General features: G+C 43.4%; 1 protein-coding gene across 5 annotated transcripts in view; it reads right to left on the bottom strand.

The window, feature by feature from the left end:
• The window catches only part of LOC139423040 (misshapen-like kinase 1), a 33176-nt gene that overhangs the window by 6596 nt on the left and 8312 nt on the right, over positions 1–18268 (bottom strand). For 2 of the 5 annotated variants that reach the window (XM_071174627.1, XM_071174629.1), the window contains exons 8-16: positions 17966–18044; positions 12088–12263; positions 11315–11384; positions 10927–11140; positions 5867–5974; positions 5203–5289; positions 4670–4849; positions 4196–4366; positions 3488–3751 (exon numbers count right to left, since the gene is read on the bottom strand). In XM_071174627.1, coding sequence (XP_071030728.1) covers positions 3488–3751; positions 4196–4366; positions 4670–4849; positions 5203–5289; positions 5867–5974; positions 10927–11140; positions 11315–11384; positions 12088–12263; positions 17966–18044 — 1349 coding nt within the window. The remainder of the gene's footprint in view (positions 1–3487; positions 3752–4195; positions 4367–4669; positions 4850–5202; positions 5290–5866; positions 5975–10926; positions 11141–11314; positions 11385–12087; positions 12264–17965; positions 18045–18268) is intronic. The other 3 variants (XM_071174632.1, XM_071174630.1, XM_071174631.1) reach the window with 2 other exon arrangements.

The following is an 18268-nucleotide window of genomic DNA, read 5'->3' as shown; positions in this document are numbered from 1 at the left end:
CCCTCTGTAGTGGCTTGCGGTCGAAGACTGAGCAGTTGCCTTACCAGGCAGTGATGCAACCAGATGCTCTCGATGGTGCAGCTGTAGACATTTTGAGGATCTGAGAACCCATGACAAATCTTTTCAGTCTCCTGAGGGGGAATAGGTTTTGTCGTGCCCGCTTCACGACTGTCATGGTGTGCTTGGACCATGTTAGTTTGTTGGTGATGTGGACACCAAGGAACTTGAAGCTCTGCTTTCAACCTGCTCCACTCATCCGTCGATGAGAATGGGGGAGTGCTCGGTCCTATTTTTCCTGTAGTCCACCATAAACTCCTTTGTCTTGATCACGTTGAGGGAGAGGTTGTTGTCCTGGCACCACACAACCAGGTCTCTGACCTCAGCCTGTAGGGAGGTCTCGTTGAAGTCGGTGATCAGGCCACTGTTGCGTCTTCGGCAAATTTAATGATGGTGTTGGAGTCGTGCCTGGCCGTGCAGTCATGAGTGAACAAGGAGTACAGGAGGGGGCTGAGCATGCACCCCTGAGGGGCCCCCGTGTTGAGGATCAGCGTGGCGGATGTATTGTTACCTACCCTTACCACATCCTTAGCTTAGTGATGAGCTTTAAGGGCACTATGGTGTTGAACGCTGAGCTGTAGTCAATGAATAGCATTCTCACATAGGTGTTCCTTTTGCCCTGGTGTGGAAATGGCAGTGTGGAGTGCAATAGAGATTGCATCATCTGTGGATCTGTTGGGGCGGTATGTAAATTGGAGTGGGTCTAGGGTTTCTGGGATGATGGTGTTGATGTGAGCCATGACTATCCTTTCAAAGCACTTCATGGCTACAGACGTGAGTGCTACGGGTCGATAGTCATTTAGGCAGGTTACCTTAGTGTTCTTGGGCACAGGCACTATGGAGGTCTGCTTAAAATATCTTGGTATTAGACTTGGACAAGGAGAGGTTGAAAATGTCAGTGAAGACACTTGCTAGTTGGTCAGCGCATGCTCGCAGTACACGTCCTGGTAATCCGTCTGGCCCTGCGGCCTTGTGAATGTTGACCTGTTTAAAGAGCGTGATCACAGTCTTCCGGTAAAGCTGGTGCTCTCATGCATGTTTTAGTGTTATTTGCCTCGAAGCGAGCATAGATGTAGTTCAGCTCATCTGGTAGTCTCGTGTCACTGGGCAACTCTAGGCTGTGCTTCCCTCTGTTGTCTGTAATGGGTTGCAGGCCCTGCCACATCTGACAAACGTCAGAGCCTGTGTAGTACGACTCGATCGTAGTCCTGTATTGACGCTTTGCCTGTTTTATGTGGCTTTGAGATACGGAGCGCAGGAGATGCGCATAGGCCACTGCGATTGCACAGGCCTTATGTTTATTGGGACATTAACATTAGATTATTATGTGGCCACTAGCAGTGGATATTATATTTAGAGTTAACGATCTAGCTAATGTGTTTTGAGTTTCCACTTACTCAGGCAGTGAACTAGCCCCAAATAAATTTAAATATGGATAATTCTGTAGCCCTGTTTTAACAGTAAAATATAACAATAGCTTAATTGTCAACCCAAAATGCATGACAATCACTGGTTTAGGTTGCACATTAAAATATTTTGAATCAAAACATGAAAAGATGACGAAAAAGTATTTATTGAATACTGTCTCAGTAGTCTATTACACTTAAATAACGCACTGAGAGTGACTTTATAAGATGATCAAAAGATATATACAGTGCCTTGTGAAAGTATTCGGCCCCCTTGAACTTTGCGAACTTTTGCCACATTTCAGGCTTCAAACATAAAGATATAAAACTATTTTTTTGTGAAGAATCAACAACAAGTGGGACACAATCATGAAGTGGAACGACATTTATTGGATATTTCAAACTTTTTTAACAAATCAAAAACTGAAAAATTGGGCGTGCAAAATTATTCAGCCCCTTTACTTTCAGTGCAGCAAACTCTCTCCAGAAGTTCAGTGAGGTTCTCTGAATGATCCAATGTTGACCTAAATGACTAATGATGATAAATACAATCCACCTGTGTGTAATCAAGTCTCGGTATAAATGCACCTGCACTGTGATAGTCTCAGAGGTCCGTTAAAAGCGCAGAGAGCATCATGAAGAACAAGGAACACACCAGGCAGGTCCGAGATACTGTTGTGAAGAAGTTTAAAGCCGGATTTGGATACAAAAAGATTTCCCAAGCTTTAAACATCCCAAGGAGCACTGTGCAAGCGATACTATTGAAATGGAAGGAGTATCAGACCACTGCAAATCTACCAAGACCTGGCCGTCCCTCTAAACTTTCAGCTCATACAAGGAGAAGACTGATCAGAGATGCAGCCAAGAGGCCCATGATCACTCTGGATGAACTGCAGAGATCTACAGCTGAGGTGGGAGACTCTGTCCATAGGACAACAATCAGTTGTATATTGCACAAATCTGGCCTTTATGGAAGAGTGGCAAGAAGAAAGCCATTTCTTAAAGATATCCATAAAAAGTGTTGGTTAAAGTTTGCCACAAGCCACCTGGGAGACACACCAAACATGTGGAAGAAGGTGCTCTGGTCAGATGAAACCAAAATTGAACTTTTTGGCAACAATGCAAAACGTTATGTTTGGCGTAAAAGCAACACAGCTGAACACACCATCCCCACTGTCAAACATGGTGGTGGCAGCATCATGGTTTGGGCCTGCTTTTCTTCAGCAGGGACAGGGAAGATGGTTAAAATTGATGGGAAGATGGATGGAGCCAAATACAGGACCATTCTGGAAGAAAACCTGATGGAGTCTGCAAAAGACCTGAGACTGGGACAGAGATTTGTCTTCCAACAAGACAATGATCCAAAACATAAAGCAAAATCTACAATGGATTGGTTCAAAAATAAACATATCCAGGTGTTAGAATGGCCAAGTCAAAGTCCAGACCTGAATCCAATCGAGAATCTGTGGAAAGAACTGAAAACTGCTGTTCACAAATGCTCTCCATCCAACCTCACTGAGCTCGAGCTGTTTTGCAAGGAGGAATGGGAAAAAAATTCAGTCTCTCGATGTGCAAAACTGATAGAGACATACCCCAAGCGACTTACAGCTGTAATCGCAGCAAAATGTGGCGCTACAAAGTATTAACTTAAGGGGGCAGAATAATTTTGCACGCCCAATTTTTCAGTTTTTGATTTGTTAAAAAAGTATGAAATATCCAATAAATGTCGTTCCACTTCATGATTGTGTCCCACTTGTTGTTGATTCTTCACAAAAAAAATACAGTTTTATATCTTTATGTTTGAAGCCTGAAATGTGGCAAAAGGTCACAAAGTTCAAGGGGGCCGAATACTTTCGCAAAGCACTGTATTACATAACGCTGTGAAAAATTGGTGTGACCAAATCCTGGGCTGGTGCCACCAACTGAAAAATGTAGTGGCACAAGCGCCACCAGGGAAAATTTTAGTCTGGAGCGCTGTCTTTAGTCAACATCTAAAGACTAAAACCCAGCAGGTGGTCTCTGACCTTGGGCGGCTGCTCCATCTCTGGCAGGCGGATCCAGGGGCCGCGGTCCTCCCTTGTGCGAGGCTGTGGGGCGGGGCTCTCGGAGGTGGGGTCGGAGTTCTGTCGGACCAGCTCCCTGGAGTGGACAGGGCGGGGGGGGGGGGTCGGGGATAGGTCCTGGGTGGGGAAGGCGGACATGGTCTTAGTGGGCTGGTCACACAGGGACTGGGAGCGGGGGACAGGGGCAGCGTAGGGCTTCAGCGGAACCAAGTGGGCCATCTGGAACTGCAAGGGGGCAGCGGTGAGGAAGGAGGGAAGGGAGTGTGAAGGTGGAGGAGCGGGAAGGGTAAGGCAGTGAGAGCAGGCAGGATAGAGTGGGACAGGATTGTGCATGTTGAGGATTGAGGATTGTGTATGTTTTAAGTTGGGGAATAGAGGGCTTTTTGCCATTTTATGAAATGGCAATAAAACAATATGAAAGCAATAAGAAGGGGAGAGGGTGGGTCCAGGAGGAGAAGGGAGAAAAGGAAGGTAAATAAGACTGGAAATAAATAAAGTTCAAAGAAGCATTATTAGACAAGGGGTAATGCAGCTCAAGAAAGAAAGACAACGCAGTCGCCACTGTGCTAAACCAGTATTTGACCAAAATGTCTGCAATGTTGTAACACGGGAAAACATACAAATAAAGTACACACTGACTAATACATTTCCAGATGAACACCAACACACCTTGCCCTGTCCCCCCTGAGGTTCAACAGGCCGCTGCATAGGCGGGGTCTGAGTAGCCTGGCCCCCTCCGGATTGGCTGATGGAGTCGGAGCGTGATTGGATGGCAGTGTCAGAGACAGTGGTGCAGATTTTGGGTGAGCCCTGCCTGTTGAGCTTACTGCGCTCCTCCACCTGAGACAAAGGGAGAGAAGGAAAGGGAGGCAAAGACGGGGGACAGGAGACAGGGAGAGGGAGGAAGAGAGCATATCACACAGAGATGTCGATTCAGACTAACTTTCAGGAAAAAAAGATGACACCTAAGGTGATACTACATAACTGCTTGTATATGCTAGCTTGTTACAGGGAAATCGCTAAATGTATTCCACTGGTATTACTCCAGGTTATAAAACACTATGTAATGAATGGTGTGGTTCCTAGGGTTATCTAAGGAAGTAAGAGCATGTTCCACTGTTCCTGTCTGTGTGGTTATTGTACCTCTCGGGCCCAGGCGGGCTTGTTGTTGGGCTCCAGGTTCTTGCTGTAGTGGTATAGGGGCTGGGGCTTCTTGTCCTGTTGCTGCTGCTGCAGAGACACCAGGTAGGCATGCTCCTGCTGCAGCTGCCTCTGCAGACGCTCAGACTGCCTCTGCTCCTCCAGCTGCTTACGTTTGTACTCCTGCACACACACCATGATACGGTCAAAGCAGACTTACTAAGGACTGAGCATGGCTAGTACACAATACACAACGCTTTGACATGCCCCCAAAACAGACACAATCCCACATACAACGATGGGGACATCATGCAGGGTATACATAGACAAGGGCTGATTCTCCAGTTCTCTCAAGAAACGTTCTCATCAAGTAAAAAGCAACATACAGAACATGGAGTGTTTGATGCCTCTAGTGGTGAGAGGTGTGAAGTGCCAGTAGGAGGAGGAGGGTAAGGTAAGCCCTGCAGGCAGAGGTAGGGGTAGACTAGGGCTGAGGAGAGGAGGTGACTGCAGGATAAAGGAAGGAAGAGAGTTACCATGAGCAGTGCCTGCTCCTGAAGCAGCTGCTGCTGAAGGATTTCTAACTGCCGCTGTTCCTCCTCTAACTTATGTCTTATGAACTCCTGAAGAGAGGTGGAGGAGGGGTGAAGAGGGAAAGACAATGGAGAAGAGGATAGATATAAATAGACCACGATGTAGAGGGGGGGGGGGGGGGGATTTATGACTGTCATACACTAGTTAGTATACAGCCCTAGTGATTTGTCGTGGCTTTAAAGTTATACATTCACACTAAAAGCTAAAATGGTATTAGCTATTTTCTATTGAATATATACTGTAAAGACTACAATACAGTTCCATATAGGCATCACGTCTATCAGTACTAGATGCAGGTTAGTTATTGTGAAGAAACGGGCCATGGTAGGAGAGGTTGGAGAAAAGAAGACTAGGAGAGTAGATTATAAAACGTAGGTTGACTGTGATATAATGCCAGTCACTGTGTGGTAGAGGTAGAGCGGAAACAGAGCAGCAGAAACTGAGCTCTTGCACAGAAAACACACTAATTTAGATCCCGGCTGCCATGGCAACCAGCACACGGACATTCCACAGCTAGAATGGCTTGCAGTAGGCTGCAGAGTAGGCTACACCCACACCTCTCCCCAATTGGCTGATTGTGCTCCTGTGCTTCTCGTGGTTGGTTACCTGCTCCCTCTCAGCCAGCCTCCTATCCTCCTCCCTCCGTATATCGTCAAGTCTCCGATGGGGGCCCTTTTCTTGCTGTCTCACCATCTCTCGCTCTTTTCTCTGTTGCTGAGAGGGATGACAGGAGAGAGAAATTTGTGTTGAGGCCACATTTTTTTTTTACATTAGTTGTGGTTATAATGGATGCCTTGCATAAACCTTTAGTTTTTTTCCCCCTCCACCGCGAGTGGAAATGGAAAGAAAGAGAGAGGAAATGGTGAGCGAGAGAGAGCAAAAGTAAAGAGAGCGAGAGAGAGAGAGCAAAAGAAAAGAGCGAGAGACACCGAGAGAGCAAAAGAGTGAGCGAGTGTGAAAGAGAGAAAGAGCATGTTAGTTGTGAGTCACTGCCAGCCCCCGTTACCAACAGCCACTGCAGCCCTGCTCCTCTGCTGAGACCGCACAGCTCCCTGATTCAAACAATTGGCCAGTTGTTCTTTTAATTGTTATCACCCTGAATAGTTAAGCCGCCTTCTGAAAAGACACTCCCTATTAAAACAACTCCCTTAAGAGAGGATGCCTCTTAGAATTAAGATAGAACTTGCTAATGACACGTTTTACATTTAAATGTCCGTCTTCTCTTTTGTTGTTGAGAATTAATGATTAACAATCTCGAGACAATATTGAGCTATCATTTTTAGTTCTCTCCCTGACGCTAAGTTGCTTCCTGACCTTGTGATAATCAATTCCCATCTACTCCACACTGTATGCAGGTAATCCAACATTAATTGAGATTTAAATCCAGTGGAAGTATTTTAATTGGCACAGAAATTGTGCAATTATTCATAATTATCATTAATAAAAAATGTATTATAGATATCGTCAAACCGTTGGTGTTACCAACTTGCCAATTTTAGCAAGCTTCATATCCTGCTGTATTACGGTATCTCCCTAAACAGTGGTAATGTACATAACAGCTTAGTACAATCCCAGTAAACCTGTCTACTGTGAAAGCCTTAACTTGGAGTGACATAAATAGCTAGATAAAAGGCTTGTGATGATTCATTCTTTGTAAGGTGGGATCAAGTCAGCTGAACCATGTTGGTCACAGGTTTTACCTCAAAGGGTAAAAACATGGTTTGATTAAGCAAGCTAAAGAACACAAACTGCAGTTGATAAGGTTGTCAGTGAGTGTGTGTATATGTGTGTGTATATATATATATATATGTGTATGTGTGTGTGTGTGTGTGTGTGTGTGTGTGTGTGTGTGTGTGTGTGTGTGTGTGTGTGTGTATTAGAGGTCGGCCGATTAATTAGGGACGATTTCAAGTTCATATAACAATTGGAAATCGGAATTTTTGGACACCAATTCGGCCGTTTTTTTTTTTTTTTTTACACCTTTATTTATCCTTTATTTAACTAGGCAAGTCAGTTAAGAACACATTCTTATTATCAATGACGACCTAGGAACGATGGGTTAACTGCTTCGTTCAGGGGCAGAACGACAGATTTTCACCTTGTCAGCTCGGGGGATTCAATGTTGCAACCTTACAGTTAACTAGTCCAACGCTCTAACCACCTGCCTCTCACTGCACTCCACGAGGAGATTGCCTGTTACGCGAATGCAGTAGAAGCCAAGGTAAGTTGCTAGCTAGCATTAAACTTAACTTATAAAAAACAATCAATCATAATCACTAGTTAACTACACATTGTTGATGATATTACTAGTTTATCTAGCGTTGCATATAATCGATGCGGTGTGTATCGTTGCTCCAATGTGTTCCTAACCATAAACATCAATGCCTTTCTTAAAATCAATGCACAGAAGTATATATTTTTAAACCTGCATATTTAGCTAAAAGAAATCCAGGTTAGCAGGCAATATTAACCAGGTGAAATTGTGTCACTTTTCTTGCATTCATTGCACACAGAGTCAGGGTATATGCTACAGTTTGGGCAGCCTAATTTGCCAGAATTTTACGTAATTATGACAAAACATTTAAGGTTGTGCAATGTAACATGAGTATTTCGACAAATGGATGCCATCCTTTAGATAAAATACGGAACGGTTCCGTATTTCACTGAAAGAATAAACGTCTTGTTTTCGAGATGATAGTTTCCGGATTCGACCATATTAATGCTCTTATTTCTGTGTGTTATTATGTTATAACTAAGTCTATGATTTGAGAGAGCAGTCTGAGCAGTGGTAGGCACCAGCAGGCTCGTAAGCATTCATTCAAACAGCATTTTCGTGCGTTTTGCCAGCAGCTCTTCGCTGTGCGTCAAGCATTGTGCTGTTTATGACTTCAAGCCTATCAACTTCAGAGATTAGGCTTGTGTCACCAATGTGAAATGGCTAGCTAGTTAGCGGGGTGCACGCTAATAGCGTTTCAAACGTCACTCGCTCTGAGACTTGGAGTAGTTGTTCCCCTTGCTCTGCATGGGTAACGCTGCTTCGAGGGTGGCTGTTGTCGTTGTGTTCCTGGTTCGAGCGAGGAGAGGGACGGAAGCTATTCTGTTACACTGGCAATACTAAAGTGCCGATAAGAACATCCAATAGTCAAAGGTATATGAAATACAAATGGTATAGAGAGAAATAGTCCTATAATAACTACAACCTTTAAACTTCTTACCTGGGAATATTGAAGACTCATGTTAAAAGGAACCACCAGCTTTCCTATGTTCTCATGTTCTGAGCTTTCTTACATGGCACATATTGCACTTTTACTTTCTTCTTCTCCACTTTATTTTTGCATTATGTAAACCAAATTGAACAGGTTTCATTATTTATTTGAGGCTAAATTGATTTTATTGATGTATTATATTAATTTAAAATAAGTGTTAATTCAGTATTGTTGTAATTGTCATTATTATATATAAATAAATAAATAAATAAATAAATAAATAAATATAGGCCGATTAATCGGTATCGGCTTTTTTTGGTCTCCAATAATCGGTATCGGTGTTGAAAAATCACAATCGGTCAACCTCTTGTGTGTGTGTGTGTGTGTGTGTGTGTGTGTGTGTGTGTGTGTGTGTGTGTGTGTGTATATATATATATATATATATATATATATATATATATATATATATATATATATATATATATATATATATATACACACACACACAGTGGGGCAAAAAAGTATTTAGTCAGCCACCAATTGTGCAAGTTCTCCCACTTAAAAAGATGAGAGAGGACTGTAATTTTCATAATAGATACACTTCAACTATGACAGACAAAATGAGAAAAAAATCCAGAAAATCACATTGTAGGATTTTTTATGAATTTATTTGCAAATTATGGTGGAAAATAAGTATTTGGTCACCTACAAACAAGCAAGATTTCTGGCTCTCACAGACCTGTAACTTCTTTAAGAGGCTCCTCTGTCCTCCACTCGTTGCCTGTATTAATGGCACCTGTTTGAACTTGTTATCAGTATAAAAGACACCTGTCCACAACCTCAAACAGTCACACTCCAAACTTCACTATGGCCAAGACCAAAAAGCTGTCAAAGGACACCAGAAACAAAATTGTAGACCTGCACCAGGCTGGGAAAGACTGAATCTGCAATAGGTAAGCAGTTTGGTTTGAAGAAATCAACTCTGGGAGCAATTATTAGGAAATGGAAGACATACAAGACCCACTGATAATCTCCCTCGATCTGGGGCTCCACGCAAGATCTCACCCCGTGGGGTCAAAATGATCACAAGAACGGTGAGCAAAAATCCCAAAACCACACGGGGGGACCTAGTGAATGACCTGCAGAGAGCTGGGACCAAAGTAACAAAGCCTACCATCAGTAACACACTACGCCGACAGGGACTCAAATCCTGCAGTGCCAGACGTGTCCCCTTGCTTAAGCCAGTACATGTCCAGGCCCGTCTGAAGTTTGCTAGAGAGCATTTGGATGATCCAGAAGAAGATTGGGAGAATGTCATATGGTCAGATGAAACCAAAATATAACTTTTTGGTAAAAACTCAACTCGTCGTGTTTGGAGGACAAAGAATGCTGAGTTGCATCCAAAGAACACCATACCTACTGTGAAGCATGGGGGTGGAAACATCATGCTCTGCGGCTGTTTTTCTGCAAAGGGACCAGGATGACTGATCCGTGTAAAGGAAAGAATGAATGGGGCCATGTACCGTGATTTTGAGTGAAAACCTCCTTCCATCAGCAAGGGCATTGAATATGAAACGTGGCTGGGTCTTTCAGCATGACAGTGATCCCAAACACACCGCCCAGGCAACGAAGGAGTGGCTTCGTAAGAAGCATTTCAAGTTCCTGGAGTGGCCTAGCCAGTCTCCAGATCTCAACCCCATAGAATTTTTTTGGAGAGAGTTTAAAGTCTGTGTTGCCCAGCAACTGCCCCAAAACATCACTGCTCTAGAGGAGATCTGCATGGAGGAATGGGACAAAATACCAGCAACAGTGTGTGAAAACCTTGTGAAGACTTATAGAAAACTTTTGACCTCTGTCATTGTTATATATACCCTTTGTTGGCAAAGTATTGAGATAAACTTTTGTTATTGACCAAATACTTATTTTCCACCATAATGTGATTTTATGGATTTTTTTCTCTCTCATTTTGTCTGTCATAGTTGAAGTGTACCTATGATGAAAATTACAGGCCTCTCTCATCTTTTTAAGTGGGAGAACTTGCACAATTGGTGGCTGACTAAATACTTTTTTGCCCCACTGTGTGTGTGTGTGTGTGTATGTATGTATGTATGTATGTATGTATGTATGTATGTATGTATGTATGTATATATATACACACACACACACACGAGGTTGACCGATTGTGATTTTTCAACACCGATACCGATTATTGGAGACCAAAAAAAGCCGATACCGATTAATCGGCCTATATTTATTTATTTATTTATATATAATAATGACAATTACAACAATACTGAATTAACACTTATTTTAACTTAATATAATACATCAATAAAATCAATTTAGCCTCAAATAAATAATGAAACCTGTTCAATTTGGTTTACATAATGCACAAATAAAGTGGAGAAGTAGTGTGTGTGTGTGTGTGTGTGTGTGTATGAGTGAGTATGTGTGTATTACCTCTTCCAGGCGGCGGCGCTGTTCTTTCTGCTCCTCGATGCGTTTCTGTCGGTCGTGCAGCAGCTGTCTCTTGTGTTCCTCTGGATCTCTACGCTGGGCAGCCAGCTGGGCCTGCTGTCTCTTCAGAGCCTCCGAGCGCTCCTTGTTCTCTTGCTGAAGACGCAAGAAGTCCCGCCTCAACGTCGACTCACCCGGCACATTCAGGATGGAGGTACTGGATGAGAGAGAGGTGGAAGGGTTAGAAAGGAGGATTTAGATATGGAGGAATATAGCAGGATGAGGTGATGAGAGATCATAGTAGAGAATCAGGAGATTGTGTCATTAATCTCAGGACACTATATTATTATATTACGGGGGTAGTAATGTTATATGGGTAGTGTTGTGTTACCTGGACTCCCTGTCTTCCCCACGGTTCTCATCCTCCTCATCACTGCCACTGTATTCATACTCTGTCTCCTCTGAGACAAAGGGAGTGAGAGAAAGAATTAACAGAAATGAGAAAGTATATCATATAGTAGTGAAAACATACTAGGTAACTGCCAAAAAGGAAACACATGAGTAAATGAGGGATACAAAGTATATTGAAAGCAGGTGCATCAACACAGGTGTGGTTCCTGAGTTAATTAAGCAATTAAAATCCCATCATGATTAGTCATGTATAAAAATGCCCAGTTGCCCATTATTTTGGCTACTATGGCTAGAAGAGATGTCAGTGACTTTGAAAGAAGAGCCTTAAAGGACCGCAGGGGGTTTAAAGGGTGTGTGGTTGTGTCTCAGTCACCAGATCTCAACCCAAATTAACACTTTGGAGCAGTGCCCGAGACAGCATTTTCCACCACCCTCAACAAAACACCAAATTATGGAATTTCTTGTGGAAGAATGACATCGCATCCCTCCAATAGAATTGCAGACACTTGTAGAATCTATGCCAAGGCGCATTGAAGCTGTTGTGGCCCAATGACCTATTAAAGACACTATTTTGGTGCTTCCTTTATTTTGGCCGTTATCTGTATGTACATATAATGACAATAATCCACCCAATCTTCTCAGTCAACCTCAACCCTCCAACCACTATGCACACAGACATGTGCAAAACACAATATCTCATGCCCAACCCAAACAGGCCTCAGTCGGGCCCAGGCCAGCCCTTCCCTCGCTCACCCTTCTCGCCCCTCTTCTTGCGTGTGCGGTCGATGTGGTCTTTGAGCTGGATGCGGACCTGGCGCTCCGTGGGCTGGTCCCGGATGAACGAGTGCTTCAGGAGCTGCTCTGTGGTTGGCCGGCTGGTGTACGTCTTCACCAGGCAGCCCTCTATAAAGTCTATAAACTTCTTAGACCTGGAGGTGGGGTGGGTGGGTCAGGTGAGGAAGAGGGAAGTGTTGAGTAACAGGTGTTTGGTGGAGAGAGATGGGCGAGCTGGTGTGAGTGGGAATTTTAGGAGGCCTGGTATCTCCTGTAGTTCGCATGTATTTGGGAATGAAAACTATTCCAAGATGAGTTTTCAGAAAGAAAGGAGAAGAACAGGGAAGGTCTGTGTGCGTGGGAGTGAAAGAGAGACAAAAAGACAGTCCGAGTATCCATACATTAAATGTACAACAGTGCCTCTATCGGTAGATTTTTCACTGCTATTTTCATTAGGATGTACTTGGGTGTATCAATTGCAGTAAAGTTGTCCACATGACTTGTACTTGTAAGTACATAACTTGTAAGGTATGTACTATAGGTCAACCAAATGAAACATGTGCATTGAGCAACAACTTCATTCAATACATTCTTGTCTTAGTCATTGAATAATTTGTATGAGTAGTTTAAAATACGTGATTTGCAGATGACTCGCTTGTTTGAGGTCTAAGAATGTCTTCCTACATGCCTGGTTTGTCAGGGAAAGAATAATGCAAGTAAAAAACAGGCTACGTTAGTTTAAGTTAGGGCTGTTGTGGTGACCGTATTACCGCCACACCGGCGGTCACAAGTCAGGAAGGCAGTCAAATTCTACATGACCGTTTAGTCGCGGTAATTAGGCTTCTCCAAGAACTGATGATGGTCATTAGTAGCCTACCAAACTTACTAACTGCCTGGCACTCAGCACTATTGTCCCTCTAAAATCATTTCAAATTTTATTTGTCACATGCGAATACAAAAAAGGTGTAGACCTTACCGTGAAATGCTTACTTACAAGGCCCTTAACTCCATTTATTGAACTGCATTTTTGGTTAAGAAAATATTAACAAAAATGTACATTTAAATTCAAAAAGTAAAAGAAAATGACATAACGAGGCTATATACAGGCGGTATCGAGCCAATGTGTGGGGGTACAGGTTAGTAGAGGTAATTTATAAAGTGACTATGCATAGATAAACAGAGGGTAGCAGCAGTGTAAAAGGAAGGGGGAGGGGGGGGTCAATGTAAATAGTCCAAGTGTTAATTTCATTAATCGTTCAGCAGTATTATGGCTTGGGCGTAGAAGCTGTTAAGGTCCCAAACTTGACTCTCCGGTACCGGTTGTAATGCGGTAGCAGAGAGAACAGTCTATGACTTAGGTGACTGGTGTCTTTGATTTTTTGGGACTTCCTCTGACACCGCCTTGTATAGAGGTCCTGGATGTCAGGAGGCTTGGCCCCAGTGATGTACTGGGCCGTACGCCTACCTTACGGACAGATGCCAAGCAGTTGCCATAACAGACAGTGATGCAAACAGTCAGGATGCTCTCGATGGTGCAGCTGTAGAACTTCTTGAGGATCTGGGGATCCATGCCAAATCTTTTCAGTCTCCTGAGGGGGAAAAGGTGTTGTCGTGCCCTCTTCACGTGGCGGTATGCAAATTGGAGATGGGTCTAAGATTTCTGGGATAATGGTGTTGTGAGCCATGACCAGCCTTTCAAAGCACTTACTGATGAAGCCAATGACTCCTCAATGCCATGGGAAGAAACCCGGAACATATTTCAGTCTGTGCTAGCAAAACAGTCGTGTAGCTTAGCATCTGCGTCATCTGACCACTTTTTTTATAGACCTGGTGCTTAATTAATTTATAGACCTGCTTAATTTTAGCTTGTAAGCAGGAATCAGGAGGATATAAATATGGTCAGATTTGCCAAATGGAGGGCAAGGGAGAGATGTGCATGTGTGTCTGGAGTTAAGGTGGTCCAGAGTTTTTTCCCTCTGGTTGCACATTTAACATGCTGGTTGAAATTAGGTAAAACAAATGTAAGTTTCCCTGCATTAAAGTCCCCGGCCACTAGGAGCGCTGCCTCTGGAAGAGCATTTTCCTGTTTGCTTGTGGCCGTATACAGCTCGTTGAGTGCAGTATTAGTTCCAGCATCAGTCTGTGGTGGTAAACAGACAGCTACGAAGAATATGATAAACTCTCTAGGTAGATAGTGTGGTCTACAACTTATCATGAGATGCACGCCTGAGGTAGAGTAAAACCTTGAGTCTTCCTTAGATATCGTGCACCAGCTGTTGTTTACAAATATACATAGACCGCCACCCCTTGTATTACCAGAGGCTGATGTTCTATCCTGCCGGTACAGTGTAAAACCCGCCAGCTCTATGTTTTTCATGTCGTCGTTCAGCCACGACTCAGTGAAACATAAGATTACAGCTTTTAATGTCAAGTTGGTAGGATATAGGTGCTTTTAGTTTGTCCACTTTATTATCCAGCGATTGTACGTTGGCCAATAGTATCAATGGCAAAGGCAGATTAGACACTCGTCACCGGATTCTCACAAGGAACCCTGATCTCCTTCCGCATAACCTCTTTCTCCTGTGAATGACGGGGATGAGGGCCTGTTCAAGTGTCTGGAGTAACCATGAGACCTATAGTCCACGATCAATGCAAATGTATTTGAAAATATAAAATCAAACAATTAATGAGAGCCCATGAGCTCATGTTGCGGAACATTTCTATCCCATCAGTTTTCTATAGACTAGGCCATATTTATCTCTCAGCTTTCCTAATATTAAGCACATTACTTATATTTACAACAGGAGTACAGCCTACCTGGCTGGCAGGAAGAAAAAAGAAACAGGGAAAAGCATCCTCCATTCGCTATTTAAGTACATAGATGACATGCATTTTTCACGCTGACTGTTTCGATTCAGGTGCTTGATAATGGTCCCTTATAAATCAAAAGTGACATATTATTTAGTATATGTGAAGACAAGATTAAACAAGTGTAGTCTGATGGGTGATAATATTATCCTATCACTTGTGAATTATATATTATCACTTGAGAATGATGCCCAGCATAAGAAACACTGCCTTTTTCTTTGTCACTTGTTTGAATCATAGCCCATTAGGCCAGACTGTTCTAACAAGGTATGTAGCACAACTAAGGTGGTCAAATAACTTCTTAGAATTAAGCAGATTAAGCCGCTTTACAAGGGTTGTAGAGCCTAACTGGCATATATAACAAATACTTATATCTTGCACAGAATAGGTTGACTTTTGTACTATGGGGGACAGTGGATTGACATAGGCTAGTGCTTTTGCTGTTCGTTAGGCCTACTCATCTTGTTGGCTGATGAAAAGTACATTTTGGACAGTTCTTCCAATATCTTCAATATGCACTTCGGAATTGGATGAGGACGCGGGCAGTTGTGTCCCAGATGTGCCTGTCTTAATTTATAGCCTATGAGAAAGACCCGATCAGGTGATGGAGAACCGTGCGAGTGAGAAATGCTTCGGATTGGGCAGCACACTCAGGGAGAAGGGCACAACGCAGCACTCCGGGCCGCAAAAGGAATGGATTTGTTTAGGGTGCATTACAGCCACAAAGGGGATGCCACCGTGAAATTAGAGGCAATATCAAGTGCTTGTCAAATTGTGAATGGAAGACTATTGGAGTGTGTACAGCCTGCGCAAAAAAACTAAGCAGAGCTCATGCCTTTCAAGAGACTTTTTTCAAATCATCATTAGAGTCGCATCATGCAGCCTTACAATGTATTAAAAATCAAAACATATAGCCCAACGTTTGTAGAACTAAAGTTACAATAATAACTCAATTAAGCACATAGGAGTACCTAAACTCAGCAAAAAAAAGAAACGTCCTCTCACTGTCAACTGCGTTTATTTTCAGCAAACTTAACATATGTAAATATTTGTATGAACATAATGTTCAACAACTGAGACATAAACTGAACAGGTTTCACAGACAAGGGGGGGGGGGGGGGTCAAAATAAAAAGTAACAGTCAGTATCTGGTGTGGCCACCAGCTGCAATAAGTACTGCAGTGCATCTCCTCCTCATGGACTTCTCCAGATTTGCCAGTTCTTGCTGTTTGATGTTACCCTACTCTTCCACCAAGGCACCTGCAAGTTCCTGGACATTTCTGGGGGGAATGGCTCTAGCCCTCACCCTCCGATCCAACAGGTCCCAGACGTGCTCAATGGGATTGAGATCCGGGCTCTTCGCTGGCCATGACAGAACACTGACATTCCTGTCTTGCAGGAAATCACGCACAGAACGAGCAGTATGGCTGGTGACATTGTCATGCTGGAGGGTCATGTCAGGATGAGCCTGCAGGAAGGGTACCACATGAGGGAGGAGGAAGTCTTCACAGCGTTGAGATTGGACTGAGCTTGTCATTGCAGGCAATGATGATGTGACACACCGCCCCAGACCATGACGGAACCTCCATCTCCAAATCGATCACGCTCCAGAGTACAGGCCTCGGTGTAAAGCTCATTCCTTCGACGATAAACGCGAATCCGACCATCACCCCTGGTGAGTCAAAACTGCGTCTCGTCAGTGAAGAGCACTTTTTGCCAGTCCTGTCTGGTCCAGCAACGGTGGTTTTGTGCACATAGGCGACGTTGTTGCCGGTGATGTCTGGTGAGGACCTGCCTTACAACAAGTCTACAAGCCCTCAGTCCAGCGCCTCTCAGCCTATAGCGGACAGTCTGAGCCCTGATGGAGGGATTGTGCGTTCCTGGTGTAACTCGGGCAGTTGTTGTTGCCATCCTGTACCTGTCCCGCAGGTGTGATGTTCGGATGTACCGATCCTGTGCAGGTGTTGTTACACGTGGTCTGCCACTGCGAGGACGATCAGCTGCCCGTCCTGTCTCCCTGTAGCTCTGTCTTTTGCGTCTCACAGTATGGACATTGCAATTTATTGCCCTGGCCACATCTGCAGTCCTCATGCCTCCTTGCAGCATGCCTAAGGCACGTTCACACAGATGAGCAGGGATCCTGAGCATCTTTCTTTTGGTGTTTTTCCAGAGTCAGGCCTCTTTAGTGTCCTAACTTTTCATAACTGACCGTAATTGCCTACCGTCTGTAAGCTGTTAGTGTCTTAACGACCGTTCCACAGGTGCATGTTCATTAATTGTTTATGGTTCATTGAACAAGCATTCCTTTTTTGCTGAGTTTACTTCTTTGATAACTGCTCAACACAGAATAGTTGCATGTGCGCACGCCCTCAAATCATTGAGAAAATATTTATATTTTATTCAACTTTGTTCAGTTGTAATCGTCATACTATAAAATAATGCCACAGAATTATAGCAAATCTTGTCTGCTAAATGAGCTAGTGTAGCCCACAGCTATTTGTCATAGCCAGATCAGGACCTAACATGGATAACTCAGAGTATGCTATTCTGTTCTTCTGAAATAGACTATGTTTTCTTCATATCATGCTTCTTTAGACCTGTCTAAAATAAAGTGGATTTATTGTGAAGGTGTAGGCTATATTACATGGATTTATTATGTGTGGAAACTAGGAGATGCTAAATGTGTTTATGTTAATTAACTGTCAACAAGCTTAAGATCGACAGTTACTTGCTTGACAATCACCAGCTGATGAAATTTCGTGACCACCACAGCCCTAGTGATAACATTTCTGTCATGCCACTGTACCATGGCCAGCTGGTGTTGGACGTAAATAGCGCAGTAAAGCACAGCAGGGCTATGGTAAGGAAGGAATCTTATCACTACAAAGGGAGGGCAATAGAGGGTGGGGAGCCAAGAGAACATAGCTATGTCCTAAAATAAAACTGACGTTTTAGGAAAAACAACAGCAGAAACCAAACCGCACACTCACCACTTCTTGGACTTAAGTTTGGGAGGGGGGTTCCTCGGGATGAGGAATAGAGCTCTCATAGGGTGCATGTCACACAGAGCTGGGGGGAGAGAGAGAGGAAGATAATGATGGATTGGTACAAAGCATTTCAATCAAAAGAGCATTAAAATACTGCCTGTACACTACTATACAGTATAAACATGTAATGATCACATAATCCTTATGCATACAACTGTAGTCCCAATCAATATAATGTGCTCTTGATAAACCCGATCCTTATCCTTTCTTTGTTGCCTCACACCAATTGCTCCATTGTCTTGTTTG

This window comes from Oncorhynchus clarkii, chromosome 12 (genome assembly GCF_045791955.1).
Source record: "Oncorhynchus clarkii lewisi isolate Uvic-CL-2024 chromosome 12, UVic_Ocla_1.0, whole genome shotgun sequence".
NCBI classification, from domain to species: Eukaryota; Metazoa; Chordata; class Actinopteri; order Salmoniformes; family Salmonidae; genus Oncorhynchus; species Oncorhynchus clarkii.
This window is presented reverse-complemented; position numbering and strand designations above follow the sequence as displayed.